This window comes from Panulirus ornatus, chromosome 34 (genome assembly GCF_036320965.1).
Source record: "Panulirus ornatus isolate Po-2019 chromosome 34, ASM3632096v1, whole genome shotgun sequence".
In the NCBI taxonomy this organism is placed as follows: Eukaryota; Metazoa; Arthropoda; class Malacostraca; order Decapoda; family Palinuridae; genus Panulirus; species Panulirus ornatus.
The window spans coordinates 8,057,832-8,073,476 of record NC_092257.1 but is presented as its reverse complement, the minus strand read 5'-3'; the positions used below and the strand labels follow the sequence as shown (position 1 = coordinate 8,073,476).

The following is a 15,645-nucleotide window of genomic DNA, read 5'->3' as shown; positions in this document are numbered from 1 at the left end:
CAGCAAAAGGCATCAATCGCTTTCTGCGATTCAATCAGTTGCGAAGGTTTGTTGCATAACATAACAGTGTATGTGTGGGGCTCACTTCTTTTCCTGATCCCCTTTTGTTCAGCCAATGTAAAAATCGTAGGCTTCCGTGATGATCGGGACTCGCACAACTGGAGCAGTTATTATAGCAGAATGACAGAAAACCAGCACAGGGCGCCGCAAGGAGCAGCGTTGTATTGCATTTGTAAAAAGATAATGGCTTGCACTCTGATTACAAAATCTAAACCAATTTCAACTTAAATACAGACTAAGGGATACAAAACAGCGACTGCATTACAAAAAGATTTTAGAAAACGAGTACGACGCGTGTTTACTGGGTAACTCCCTGGAAGATAATAAGCAGCAATTAGAGTGTTGCAATACCTGGCTGCTGATTGAATCGTCCAGTTACCGTACTCATGGTTGCGAGAGCTTGCCTAAAAGCCCCACAATGCCAAAATCAGTGTAAATCGTATATACTGGGAACCACTTTTGAGAATAAAGCCAATTAACAATTCTAAACTTCGTATTCGTGACAAACGCTCCAAAAGTAGAAAGGGTTAGCTTTCTTATTTCCGAAACATCTAGGATGTTGAACATTTGGGATGTTGATCATGATTATAGCTTATAATGAGGGTATCTGTTTTGATGGTGTAAGAATAGTGGTGGAAACAGGAAAACAGGACAGCAAAGCAGAAGGCACCTCCTCACCCACCCTCCCCTCCGGCTCAACCATCGACAGGAAGAATACGAGAGAATACAATACCATACAGCATAAAGGTAAGATGCTATTATGGAAATTCTACAAGAATGTGTGGATTAGATAAGTTCGCTATCAGTTTTAAAACGTCTGCTCTGAAAATGATAGAAGTCATCAACTAGATTTTAAATTTTCGCTGATAACAGATACTAGTGAAGTATTTGTCTTGCCTTAATTTCAAGATGTTTATAGTCTTTGCATTATTCTAGTGCTCTACCTCTCTAAATGTGAAAAAGACATGGCTAACAAACCTTATAACTGTTTCCGAAACTCTGTCTAAAGTGAGGAAGATTTTGTATAAGTTGTCAAAATCATATCTTATTCTGAACACTTGCATCAGATCTCCACAGAGTCGGTGCTATTTTGCAGACAATAATTCAAAGTCTTCGTGTCTATCCTCATGTGGCTTATATCTATGTGAGAAGATTAATTTGGTTGGTCTTCTTTGGACTCGTTCAAGTTTCTCTTCACCTTTGTTCATGTATGTTGAGCGCAAGTGAGCAGCGTATTCCGTGCTGTATCCTTTGTTATATAATCTCTATCATTAGCTATGAAACCCATCATCCTAATGGCTATATTGATCGTAATGATGATCGTAATCAAAGTCATTACTGATAATCGCTCCAACATTCTTTTCCACAAATTCCAATAATGATCTATGAAGCATTCCATATGCCATTTCTCTGTGTACTCTAATCGTTTGATCCAGGTCTCAGCCTCCGGAGGGACGCCAAATCAAGTTTGTCTTTCGTTAAGTGAAGAGTTAGTAAAAGGGTAAACGCCATCTTAGATTTGCTAACAAGATACTTGTCCTACAAACTACGTACACCATTTGAAGCAAAACAATCGCCATCTTGAAGTAGATTACGAGTTAAACTTGAGCTTAGTCTGTCGTCACCAACTGACTGATGCTGTCCCATAACCTGTACTCCAGCAGGTATCACTAAACACCACCAGTGTAATATTGACCGTGTGTGGTACGTGCACGCTACCAGCTGTCTCATCAGAGTCTTCCACTTGGTCCTACACTTCCCGGTGTCGTGTACGAGAGACTACAATGTTGGCCTCAGACACAACCGTAGGTGAACAGTAGGTTGTTTAGCTATTAGTCCTCGCGTCCTTGTACAGCACATGTCACCAGATCACAACAAGTCTCTGGACTCTTACTACACATCTTCCACCGTGATCATCTGTTCGTTCAGCATCTAATACTGTGTTGCTATACATACCCATCAGTGCACATGTCATGCCATGCGGCCCAAGTGGAAGCCACAATGTTCCATGTACAAACAGTATACATAGTGTTACTCTCTTTATCGACTCGACAACCAACAACATATCTAAGAATTAGACACATTCCTGGAGTCTGCCTTATCCTGGGGTCTGGTCTTCCATGGGGTGTGGTCCCTCCTAGGCTCTGGCTTTAACAAATGTTTAACACAGTCTATCATTTTCCGCTTTTCTACCACACAAAACCGATCAGTACTCATCAAGAGCAAAACGAAAAAAGAAAAATCACAAAAACTGGGATAATTATGGAAAACCTAAAGACTGTTGGAGGTAATGGTTAACGAGCGAGTAAAGTGTCCATAACAACTTTTTCAGGCTGGCGTCACCTTGCTCTTGTTTTCCTGATGACGTCAACACTTGTCTTGCTTCAGTACAGACACAGCGTCGACGGATGATGGACCGCGCGCAACCTGGTCTGGATACCCTACACTGACGGAGGGACTAGTGTCGTCTGACTCACAACCCCGTCTCATCTACTACTGTCTCGCCTGTGAGCAGTCACGTCTTTCCTCAAATTATACCCTCAGCCAATCAGCTCGAACTTACCAAATCTCTCTCTGTCTCTCTCTCTCTCTCTCTCTCTCTCTCTCTCTCTCTCTCTCTCTCTCTCTCTCTCTCTCTCTCTCTCTCTCTCAATCGCCTGAAGGGTTGTTAGCGGTAGTGTGGATCGTGCTCCACACATTTACCTGCTTTCATGTCTTACCGTAAACATTAGGTTAACGTGATGTCCTTTAATGATATCGACAATGAGAATTTTTACAACGCTTTTCTTATAACGATTATTACCACCAGTTCCCGAATATTCTGATAATCTAACATAAGAGCTGATGATTTTATTTTTATGTTAGCTGAAAAGGCACGAGCAAATGAAGCCCTAATTAAGAACATGTCATTAACGCTACATATATATATATATATATATATATATATATATATATATATATATATATATATATATATATATATCTTTTTCTTTTTTTTCAAACTATTCGCCATTTCCCGCGTTAGCGAGGTAGCGTTAAGAACAGAAGACTGGGCCTTGGAGGGAATATCCTCACCTGGCCCCCTTCTCTGTTCCTTGTTTTGGAAAATTAAAAAAAAAACGAGAGGGGAAGATTTCCAGCCCCCCGCTCCCTCCCCTTTTAGTCGCCTTCTACGACACGCAGGGAATACGTGGGAAGTATTCTTTCTGCCCTATCCCCAGGGATAATATATATATATATATATATATATATATATATATATATATATATATATATATAGTATGTGTGTGTATATTGGAAAGGATCACAATTTTGCGCGTGATCAAGTGTATTCCTAAGAGTCCACGGGGAAAATGAAACACAATAAGTTCCCAAGTGCACTTTCGTGTAATAATCAATCACTCTAGAGACCAAGTTGATGGATTTTCATATTTCTGTTTTCCTCGAGAAATTAATCGATTTTGTCTCTAATTATTGTTTCTATTACTTAGAAGTGTGGTTAATGGGGTGGTAGTTCGAACCAGATTTCTGTCTTGTTTCTTTTAAATTGGCGTTGCAGTAGTTATCTGCCAGTCCTCAGGCACTTCCCTCACTACAATGATTCGTTGTATTTTTCGGTGATCGGAAAAGTTATTTTGCCAGCCAATGTCTTTCAGTATTCTTTGGGGAGACATCGTCTGGATCACCTGATTTGTTTAGATTTAGTTTGTCAGGATACTGAAGTCCTTCACGGCATTCAATACACCTGATGATCCTGTTTCTTTTTTTTTAGATTTTCGATTTTCAGAAATTAATTTTGTGTTCGTAGTTATTCGGTGAATTCTCCCAGGTTTGGTCATCGCGCCTGAAGAAGCTCAAAGAGCTAATAGAGATGGTTCAGAGGAAGACACCAACGATGATACCAGAATTCAGACAACTGATTTACGGGGAAAGGCTGAAAGCTTTACCCTTGCCCTCCTTAGGAAAAAGAAGAGTGAGGGGTGATTTGATCCCAAGTTTTTAAAACATCGTTTACGTGGACGGTGAACAGTTCTTCAAGAAATGTAGGGACAGAGCAACGAGAGAACATAACATGAAATTAAGCAAAAGAAAAGAGAATAGTAAAGGTGTAAATCAGTACTTTTATTAATGAAGAATGGTGAGAGAATGGGATAGAATGGCTAAGGACAAAGTTAATGAAGATTAAGAAGTTGTATGATGGCAGAGAATGTTCCAGAAAAGGGACCCCACGTGTGTAAAACTCATCCCTTGTTTAGTACAAACACATAACTAAGATTAGATAATCACACACACACACACGCTTACATTACAATTATTATCATTATCATCTTTTTAACAATGATAATATTGATATGATCATTATCATTATTATCACTATCAGTACTATTATCATTATCAGTATCATTATTATTATCATTATTATTATTATTATTATAATTATCATTATTATTATTATTATCATTATTATTATTTTTATTATCATTATCATTATTATCATTATTAATATTATTATTATTATTATTATCATTAATCATTATCAATATCATTGTTATTACTATTATCATCATTAGTAATATCATTATCATCATTATGTAAGATTTAAGGAGGTAGCGAAACCTTTGCACAAGATGTAGTGTGGCAAAGAGGCGGAAGTGGCTCTGGTGGTGTGAGCTTTTCAATAACAATAACAAGGGCGAGATGCTTTAGAAGAGGTGGAACTCATGTACGATGCCCATCTAAAGGCAACGAGGACAAAATGACGAAACTATAGAATGATAATGCTCATTATTACCTAGTAAGGAGCATTCGATTGGGAGTGATCAATGTGGCATCAGAAGGGGTCAATGATATGTGGACCACGTGTGAGAATTGCTTAGAAAATGAGAACTGAATAGCATATGGCATACATGGTAATGAAAGAAAACATGGAGTTGACAGAGATGCTTTGTGGAAGATGCTGCTTACATTAGAGTAAATGGAAAGATACGTAATGGAATGAAGAACATTCGCAGAAAAGTAGGTTTGTGTACGAGAAGGAAGGGAGGAGGGTGAGTGGTTCCCGGTGAAAGAGAGTCTGCGCCAAAGTTGTGTGATGTCACCATGGCTGATTAATCTTTTCATAGACGGGATCATAAGGAAGGTATAAGCTTAGATATTAAGGAAAGCAGCTGGTAGTAAGGATACTGGTCTAAGATATACTAATCTATACTTTGATGTACATGTTATCATTAATTCCTGCGTCTCTCCTCAACAGTGGTGCTTCAGGTATAGCCACCAGTCTATCACCAGTGTAGCACTGTCATCTCCCTTCTGTCTCTCCACAGTGGTGCGTCAGTACTACGAGGTGCAGGTGTACGATGAGTTTGTCATCAGTGGCAACACAGCCGTCATCAAGTGCCACGTCCCTTCCTTCGTCAGGGACTACGTCAGCGTCACCTCCTGGGTCAGGGGCAACGGCGAGCGCATCGTCTCCGACGTCCTCACAGGTAGGTGTGGGAGGGAGGGTGAGGTAGAAAGCTGGAGGAAGGTTGTGAAAATGTTGGAGATATGGAAGAAAGCGGAGTATCGAACAGAAGGAAGGCCAGTGTTTGATTAAGGTATAGAGTTTGAGCAGAATGAGGAGAGGATTATGGAAGATGGAGGGAAGAAAGCTGTCTGAGTGGACGGAGTAAAAGAGAGGAAGAGGGCGTGACTGAGCAAACTGGGAGAAGGTAATGATGGAGGGAGGGAGAGAGGAAAAGAAATTAGAAAGAAAGGCGATTAAGAGAGGGATGGAGCCAGAGAGGGAGGCGAGGGAAATGGGAAAGGAGTGAAGAGAGAGGAAGAGATAAAGGGAGAAACGTAAGCAAGAAGGAAGGTGTAATGAGTGAGGCAAATGAGGAGAGCTGGAGGAGGATGTAAGAACATTGGAGAGTAAGGCACAATGTCTTGCACTGGGAGTTCCTCAGGACGCTGTGTGGCGATTTGTAGCAAGTACCCCCTTCAGCATGTCATGGCGAGTGTTGCTCACCTGGCTGGACAGCATATCGTTGCAGGTGCCCCTCAGCATGCTGGTAGGAGAGCACTTGAGAAACTGGTGTTCCGCGGGGTATCGGGTTAGCCACACACACGACAGAACCCTCACTACCTGGCTCAGGTCACGCTTATCCCGTACCTCAGCGCCACATGCTGTGGCTCTACTGCCCGAGCAACCACTCAGGGAAGATGAACACACCAGGGGACCGATACGACACAAGAATGTCCTACAGCCCGATATGAAATCCCTCCTCTGTAGCAAGACAGCAGTGTAGTAAGAATATCCTTTAGAGGTCGAGTTTGGTACGTAGATATATCAGATTAACTGACCCTCGCCAGAATGAGAAAAATTGCGAGAGTTAAGGAGGGAGGTAAATTAGCCTGGCACCTGCCGCGGACGTGGTGACTGTGATCGGCGTTTGGCTGGTGCACTTCTTCGCTGGCCCCTACGAGCAAGATACGAAAAATGATGTGCTTTCATCTCTGTTGTTACCAAGACCGACTCCATCTGAAAATCTAGAGAAAGTTCAAATCTATTCACTCAGGCTGAAGATGAGACTAGAGTGACTGGAGCAGCGTGAGAGGTTTCACTACCCGGTTGATGAAGGGCGTCAACACCGTGATGGTGGACTGTCACTCTCCAGATGATGCTGTCAACTGCCCAGATTGTGGACGCGTCATTTTGCAGATTGTGAATGACGTGACCACATGGCTGGCAGTGGGGAATACCCATCCATAGGTACGTGATGATTACCTAATAACTATGTAAAAACTTTATATACATGTCTGTCTACAATATCTATGGACAACCCACAATACGTTAACCAAAGCCTCTGAAATATTCGGTGCATCTGTCTTATTTCGACCACTTTGCTGTCAGACTCCAGTAGAACACGTCATACTGGTGGGGATACACAATCGATGCTAGGACAAAAGTACAGTACACAGTATTATGTTACGTTTGCTGAATAAAGAAATGAAAGACAAAGCCTAGCAGGACCAGGCAGTGCAGCAACCCTTTAACGCACCATACGTTTCACAACAATGTTTCATATCCAATATACCTGACATGTAGGTGAACACCAATTTTCCCAGTTGGTGCGACTGAAAGAAGAGGTATGTCTACTGAGTTTGACAGCTGTAGTACCAACCATTGACCTAATCATAAGGCATATTTGGTATGAATCATTCCTGCAAAGTATAACGTGTGTTGATATTTTATAGTATCTGTTGACTATGATTACAATAAGCCTGGAACCTCTATGTAGCACGTAGCTTTCGTAATTCTTTATAGTATATAATATCATGATGAAAAGGTTAATAACTCGAGAGTAGACTGTTCAACAACGAAGGACTTTCATTTCTGTGAAGCGTGGACAGTAACACCGAACCAAACTGTCCTGCCTAACTCGCCGTTCCCCAGAGTTCTGTCGTTTCATGGGGTAAGACGTTCTCAGATCCAAAAGGAACTAACACCACAAATAAGCAGTTAGTCGATGATGACTGATCTGACGTCATTGATTAATAATCAGAAATCAGCAATGATAAGTCTGTAGATTCTGATTTCATCAAACTACGAACTTCACAACTTCCCTGGGAATTACGCCCTCCACTGACAAAAAATGGGACGAACTCATTATATCAAAAGCTCACGAAAGCCTTGATGCTGATTGCGTTTTTCCCGCTCAACTCCCAGACTACCGTCCTTATCCGATGTGAAATAGAGTTGTTCAGAAGAGGTTATAACAACTATATCAGCCACGAGATTTGCCTCTGACTGCATATTCTTTCTCCAGATATAAGATACTTGCTATGTGGAGGTTTTATGGGGTATCTGGATGTCTGGGATCAAGGAATATCATTGGCTGTCGGGAGGTTTAGATCAGCAGGTCGTCGAAGCGCCTCCTCCCCCACCAGAAATGTCAAGGGGACGTCGTCTCTCCGTGCTAACCTCACACTACACCAGGGAGCAGCGCCTCCTCCCCCACCAGAAATGTCAAGGGGACGTCGTCTCTCCGTGCTAACCTCATACTACACCAGGGAGCAGCGCCTCCTCCCCCACCAGGAATATCAAGGAGACGTCGTCTCCGTACTAACCTCATACTACACTCAGGAGCAGCGCCTCCTCCCCCACCAGGAATATCAAGGGGACGTCGTCTCTCCGTACTAACCTCACACTACACCAGGGAGCAGCGCCTCCTCCCCCACCAGAAATGTCAAGGGGACGTCGTCTCTCCGTACTAACCTCACACTACACCAGGGAGCAGCACCTTCCTTCACATCATGAGAGCGGCGTCCGGCGTCCCTCTGCATCACCTGACACCAGGATTCCCAGATCATTCTACCGGACACACACAGTGTCACTGCTCCTTCAAAGCGGTGACGTTCATATCACCGAACAGATTCGCATCTCCATTAGGTGGAGATACACAAGGACTAGCCTTACGTTCATATCAAAGCTAGACAAATACTTCACTAACATCAGTAAGAAATATCCAGTTTCCAGTAAATTACGTCGCTCTTTTCTAGACCTCAGTCGCAGAGCAGATTCTAAACTGGTACAGAATCTCTTCCAATCCACAATTTCCTGTACAACTTCCGTGCTAGTATGTTCATATAATATGCCACAGAGTATTTCTATTTTCTCATTTTTTTCCCCCCTGTCGGCAGTTAAGCCGGAGGGAGAGGTGGGAGAGGCGGAGCCCTTCCGTTTGTTATCGTGTTTCTACCACCATTTTCAGGCCACCACAACAGTAACCTTGTTATAGACCATCCATCAGGTCTCCCTCCTGCTGCCTGCCTCTCTCTCCTATGCACTTCCTTCCTACCGGTCTCGGGGCCTCCCTCTATCACTTCCTCCCTGCCGGCCACGCTCTTACCTTCCTCTTTCCTGGCCTGCCTGCCTCTCACCTTCCCTCTCGACTTGCCTATCTTCTTCCATAGCGGCCTGCCTCCCTCTCAGCCTACCTACATACCTCCTTCACTCCCGGCCTGCTTGCCTTCCACCTTCCCTCCAGGCTTCCCTACCTTACTCCCTCACTTCCAGCCAGCCTACCACCTTCACGGCCTAACCGCCTCCCTCCAGTCTACCATGTACCTCCACCTCTCTTCCTCCCTCCCTCCAACAACGTGGTACGGGGGAAATCTAGAAATCCTTGACAATTATGGAATATTTATGAGAAGATGTAAAGAAAGCTGCAGAGAGGTCTTGATAGCGAGCTTTCCCCTAAGTACAACGAAGAACTGAAGATCTTGTCAGAGCATTGGAATGCATGCGGCGGTGTGGGGTGCATCTTGGGTTTGACTGGTACATACTATAGTTCAGTAGGATAGCTTCACCGGAGACAGGAGCTTGTTTGCCGAAGATGGCGTGTATTGGTGTTACAAGGGCAGATGAAGTTTTAGAGAGACAAATATGGGATGCATTCGCCGGAAGCATGTTCATTACCCACACAGGAAATCAATCCGTCAGTTAAGTCAGGTATGGCAGTATCGACTGGGCCGAACATTATCACTAGGGAGGAGAGGTCTAACATCAAAGGTTTACGTCACGTCCATACCGCCTAACCGAGCGAAACATTAACGTGTTTTACCCCAGTACCAGAAGTGTTAACCTAAAACCTCGAAAAACTAGTGTCCAAAAAAAGTAGTAGAAAACTAGATAAATTTCGCTGAAAAAAGAAAAATTTCCAGAAAAGTTAGACAGGCTTCAATGGTGACGTTTTCATATGATCACAACAGACGACAGACAATCACGTTGAGAATTATAGATGGGAATGTATACGATTCACTGTATATTGACTTAATGAATAACATGCGCAATTACTTTTTTTAGGGTAGTGTATAAAACTCTCGCCCTCCCTCCCTGCAAATTTGTGTAGGAAGCGCTAAAGCCCCGTGTGATGAACATAGAGCCTTAGTAAATATCAAGGAAGCAATATCTGTAGGACAATATCAACATACTGTAGGACGTTGTGACAGGTGACCATTAGGGAAACACAATGGAGAAACTTTTTCCTTTTTCAAATCAAATGGTCCGGGATCCAGTGAGGAACGGGAATACATAGTGATACCCACAAACAGAAAGTCATTTTTTTTTTTCCACTTTAGACAGATTCAAAATTCAGAAATGACGATATGAAGACAAAAAGGAGGAAGACGGTGTAACAATGTAGGTGAAAGATTTGATGCAACAATGGAATGAATTGCCTCCCGGTGTATGGAAAGCAAAGATTTTAAATATTTTCAGATCAAAGCGAGACAAATACATCATTAATATATCCGATCAGGAAAGAAGTCTAGTTTACCACTAGATATGGCACTGAAGACTCAGCTCATGTTCCGAATCCAGTTCCACTGCCGAGAGGGGAAAACGTTTGGTTAAGTGTTGAAATAAATGATAACAACATACCATCGGCGCTACATGGAATGAGAGCAGATCATACAGTAAGTCCACATAAGTTTTATGCGAGGACTTTCAAAAAGGCGAAAAATGAGAAAGTTAAACCCTTCACTGCTCTTTCTAATTAGTCACGTGCTACGGGAAATGCACCGATATTCAAAAGCGGTAGTGAATCACTCTCCGGAAATCATCGTCCAATTAGCTTGACGTCTGTAGTTAGTAAACCAATAGAAATCATCGTTCAGGTTAAAGATGCAAACCATTTAGAGATCCACCACTTGATAAACAATGATCATTATGGAATTCGAAGAAATCTCTTATGTCTGACAAATCTGTCTGATTTCTTTTCTGAACACCAACATGGATGATGAACGTAAAGCAGTTGATGTGACCTATTTAGATTTTCTAAAAGCATTCGACAAAGATCCATATCGAAGATTACGAACAAATGTTAAGTCGCGTGGTATAAATGGCGTTGTACGTCGATGGTTGGGGAATTGGCAGACTGGCCGTAAACGAATGAGGTCAATATGGTTAGCCGTAGCAAGTGGTGGGTCACAAGGATCAGTCTTGGGACGGGCTCTCTATCTCATGTGTATTAGTAATACTGTTTATGGGCTATATTGTAAGATCATGAAATTCGCAGACGATACTTAATGTGCAACAGACATTGAACATCTGCAGCTTCAAGTTGACATAGACAAATTGATGGACTGAACTTAAAGACGGCAAATAAATTTAGATATCAAGAGGTTCAGGGTTTTGCTTATGGGTATGAAGAACGAATAGGCTGGCTACAAATTGAACTCTGTTGAGTTGCAAAAAGTAAAATGAGGAAAAGGACTTGGTTCTCATAATCTCTGACCTAAAGCCAAGTATGTTGTGCCCAGAAGCTGTAAAAAGGCGAATAGAATTCTTGGATTCATTGTTGGGCTCTCGAAGTTAAATGTAGGAGAATTATCCTTGCTCTTTACAACTCACTGGTGCGTCCCCATCCTGAATATTGTGTTCAGATTTGGACACCCGATTTCAGAAAGACATAAACAACCTGGAGAGAGTATAGAAACGAACTACCAAGATGATTCCTGGTATGAGAAACAAATCGCATGACACGAGCCGACTATACAGATTAAATCTATCCAGCTTAGGAAATAGAAGGTTACCAGGTGATCATATGCAAGTATTCAGTCATAAAACACTTCGATAATCTCGATCTAGCGAGCTGTTTGCACATAGATCCGTCTGATTTCCCTCATCGACAAAAGCTATACCTCGAATGAGACGAAATACATTTTCTTCCACTGGATTGTTACCATGTGGAATGATCTACCAATTAGAGTGGTTAAAAGCCGCACCATAGATACGTTTAATCGTAGACTCGATCATTATTTTGCTTCAGATCCATGACTGATAATGTTAGGACCTCCTTAGTAACACAATAGGTTTACAGGTCTTCCCCATTGAAAAATCTGTGTGTGCCTCTGCTCCTGCCTCACTAATCCATGAGTTTCTGTTCTGTTTCACCACCACAAATAGCTTCGTTAGGCCCCAGTGGTCTGTTGCTGTTTGAATTCATTTGTATTCATTCGTATTCGTTTGCATTCATTTGTATTCTTTTTCAGAACCCAGCTGCAGTACAGATGTTGTTAAACCGGTCTGAAACTTTTCCCAGTCCACACTTTCCTATAAAATTTTCATGACAGTATATTCATGCAGAATGCTGCATGGTATTTTTTCCCCATTTTTCCTGTCGGCCGTTTGAGCCGGAGGGAGAGGTGCCATCTGCTTAGCTATTCTGCTTTTACCCTTCTCTCTCTAGGCCTCAGCAATAGATAACCTCAGTATGGGCCATCAGGTCTCCTTCCCTTGTATTCGTGAGTTCTCTAGGTGGATAAGGCTAATCTCTAGGCCCATCTTGAAAATAAAGTTCCGAGTAAGCAACAGAGTAAGGACATGCACTCACGCGGGATTTTCCCTGAGGCATGAAATAACGATACATCTTTTTTTTTAGCCAACTTTTCGGTGTTTATATCCAAGGGATAAGCGGAGTGGGTATGGTGATTCACGCTGCTTCGTAGAGGAACAGTATTATATGTAGTCTCGTGATGATGTAATGAGTGAACGCTAGACTTCCCCATGAGGAGAGCCCTATCTTCTGGCACAGTTTCATTATACAGATAACACAATTAAGCGCCAGAGTATCGGCACTGCCATCCCAGCGCCCATCTTTGTTCACCGTCCCCCACAACCTGCTCGCAACCATTTCTCTTCCGAAAGAGAAATTCTGGGAACTTTGTCGAGGGCAAGTGTAAAACTTTTTCCGGGAGAGCTATGCCTGCGGGCGTGGAGGAACACAAATTTTTAAATCGAAGGGCAGGGAGACAGAGGCAGGAGTGCAACGCTGGCACGAGGTTAAGGCATTCTTTTCTTGCAATACTATTGACGCTGATGTCTTGGCCTCTTGAAGTGAGTGGAAAGGATGACAAGTGGCATTGGCAGAATAGCATGCTGTCAGGCAGTGGGTGCCCCACGGGGGAGGAGAGAGAGGTGGATCGCACAGAGCAGTGGATGTAGGTTGAGGGCACTGGGGTAGTTGATACTAGTGGGTGGCATGAGGCAGTTGATATACAGGTGGATGGCACGGGACAGACGACGATACACGAGGATGTCCTGGACCAGATGAGACAGATGACTGCTGTAGAGGAGACAGGTGATACATGGGACAGTTGATGTATGCGGATGCGATGGTGTACTGGATAAAATGTGATGACAAGGAACATTTGTGACAGGTGGTTGCCTGCCATATGGAGAACTGATACAAGCCATCCGCTCTCCTCTCCTCTGCATGGCAAGGGTGTTCGATTTCGTCGTCAACCATAGTCGGTTATCAAGTGGTGGTCCTCTTATTACCTTACGTTCTTAACTCATTTGATGGTTTCCATTAGTTTACAGACTGAAAAAAGGAGTAGGATGAGGGCGGATGATAGTGGTTCCAATAATGTTATATGGTTGCGAGGCGTGGGTATATAGATAGGGTTATGCGGAGGAGGGTGGATGCGTTTGAAATGATATGTTTGAGGACAATATGTGGTGTGAGGTGGTTTGATCGAGTAAGTAATGAAAGGGTAAAAGAAATGTGTGATAATAAAAAGAGTGTGGTTGAGAGAGTAGAAGAGGGTGTCTTGAAATGGTTTGGTCACACGGTGAGAATGAGTGAGGAAAGATTGAGAAAGACGATATATGTGTCAGAGGTGGAGGAAACGAGAAGTGGGAGAACACATTGGAGGTGGAAGGATGGAGTGAAAAAATAAATGAGCGATCGGGGCCTGAACATGCAGGAGGGTGAAAGGCGTGCAAGGAATAGAGTGAATTGGAACGATCCTTCCACACAAATGTCTTTGCCAAACCGACACAACACAACAGGTCACTCTTGCTATGGTTGCCATACATACAGCGCTCTGGTCCCGAAAAAAAAGAATTCATTAGAAACAGATTTAAAGCTGATTAGATTCAAGGACTTTGACATCCTCGTTACACTCCATTCTTCACGTGAAAGATGTAGATAATGTTATTACTGTATTTCATTCATATGTACTGGAGCACTTTGTTCCAGCCCTAGACTGTCCGTAAGGCATACTGTACGATCTTGAGACTCAAGTCCCATCGTTACATTAAACACCAGGATCAGTTGACCTTTCTACTAAAAAATATTCCTTCCCTTCATAATTATAACTAATTGTTATTGTTATCATTATCATTAGTAGTAGTGGTATTCTTAAATCTTTTTCATACACGTTCGCTGCTTCCCGTGTCAGCCAAGTAACGCTAAGAACAGACGAAGATTAGGTCTCATTTGCTCACTTTCATTCACTAACTGTCATGTGTAATGGTCTGAAACACAACACCCCTACCCACATCCATATTCAGTAGGCCTTTCTCTTGTTTCCCGCAGCTTCTTCGTTCGCCATGGTTCAGTCCACTGACAGCACGTCGCTCCATGTATACCACATCACTCCATTTCACTCTATCCTGTAGGTGCCTTTTACGACGAGTATGGTTGGATGAGGAGCAGGATGAGAATAAGTAGGGTGAGGAGGAGGGCGAGCGTAGTAGGGTGTAGATCATGGCGATTATGATAGGGTAAGGGTTGACATGAGTTCACATGAGATAGACAGACAACAGGAAGCCTTATTGGCCCACGATTGGGTTGTCTGATGGAAAAAAAAAAGCTTAACTTGACAAGAAAATGTAATTTCGCTCAGCAGATTTGTAAGCTATCACCGACTCCCCGCTGCTGCATATTGGCCTTCTACTGTCCCCGTTGCCTCTGTCGTTTATACAGTTTATTTCTGGTGTTTTTCTCAGGGTATACCTAAATTTATGAAATATTTTGATAAAAGACTTTTGAAGGTGTTCATAGTCTTAGCATTTTTTGCTCAACAAACCTATAGGAAAAGGAGCTTTCTCCCACGATCGTACTACATCTTTCAGCTCTTGAGTTTTATTCCATTTGTCTTAGTAACCGTATTTTCTTACATTTCTAAAAGATACTCGCGATTAACTTTATCGAACTTGTTCAGAATCTTAAACACTAGGATCAAGTCGCCGCGAAGTCTACGTTTTTTAAGGGAGAAGAATTCCAATCGTTTTAGCCTCTCTGCGTATGCCAGATTTCTAAAGGATGGGATCAATTTTGTCTCGAGTCTTTATACTTGCTCAAAGTTTTCCTCGTCTTCTTTATAGTTTGGGGACCCAGGCTTACTGGAGAATTATAATGTGTGAGCATTGCTTCTGGTGTCTTGTAACCTATGTTCCTGGCTATGAAACCTAACATTTTGTTGCCATTTTTTTTTTTCTTGCTGCTTGACTCTGTTTAGTAGGGTGAGGTGGAAGGAGGACTGTGTTATAGTGGAGGGGAGGGTAAGCGTGGTTGGGATGATGTGGTCGACGAGTATGGTAAAGTTTGGATCAAGGTGAGACTAGTTGGTTAGTATGGTAGAATAAGGTGTAAGGGGAGTATGGTAAGGTGAGAGGGAGGACAAGTATGGTAAAGTGAGGGGTCAGGGTGAGTGTGGTGGAGTGAGAGGCAGGACGAGTATGACAGGGAGAATATGAAAGAGTGAGGTGTAGGGTGAGTAAAGTAGTGTGAGGGACTGGATGAGTATGAT

General features: G+C 42.7%; 1 protein-coding gene across 1 annotated transcript in view; it reads left to right on the top strand.

Annotated features, from left to right (window-relative positions):
* Positions 1-15,645, top strand: part of LOC139759720 (cell adhesion molecule Dscam1-like) — a 206,320-nt gene that overhangs the window by 153,660 nt on the left and 37,015 nt on the right. The window contains exon 5 of the mRNA XM_071682115.1: positions 5,385-5,546. Within this exon, the coding sequence (XP_071538216.1) occupies positions 5,385-5,546 (162 nt within the window). The remainder of the gene's footprint in view (positions 1-5,384; positions 5,547-15,645) is intronic.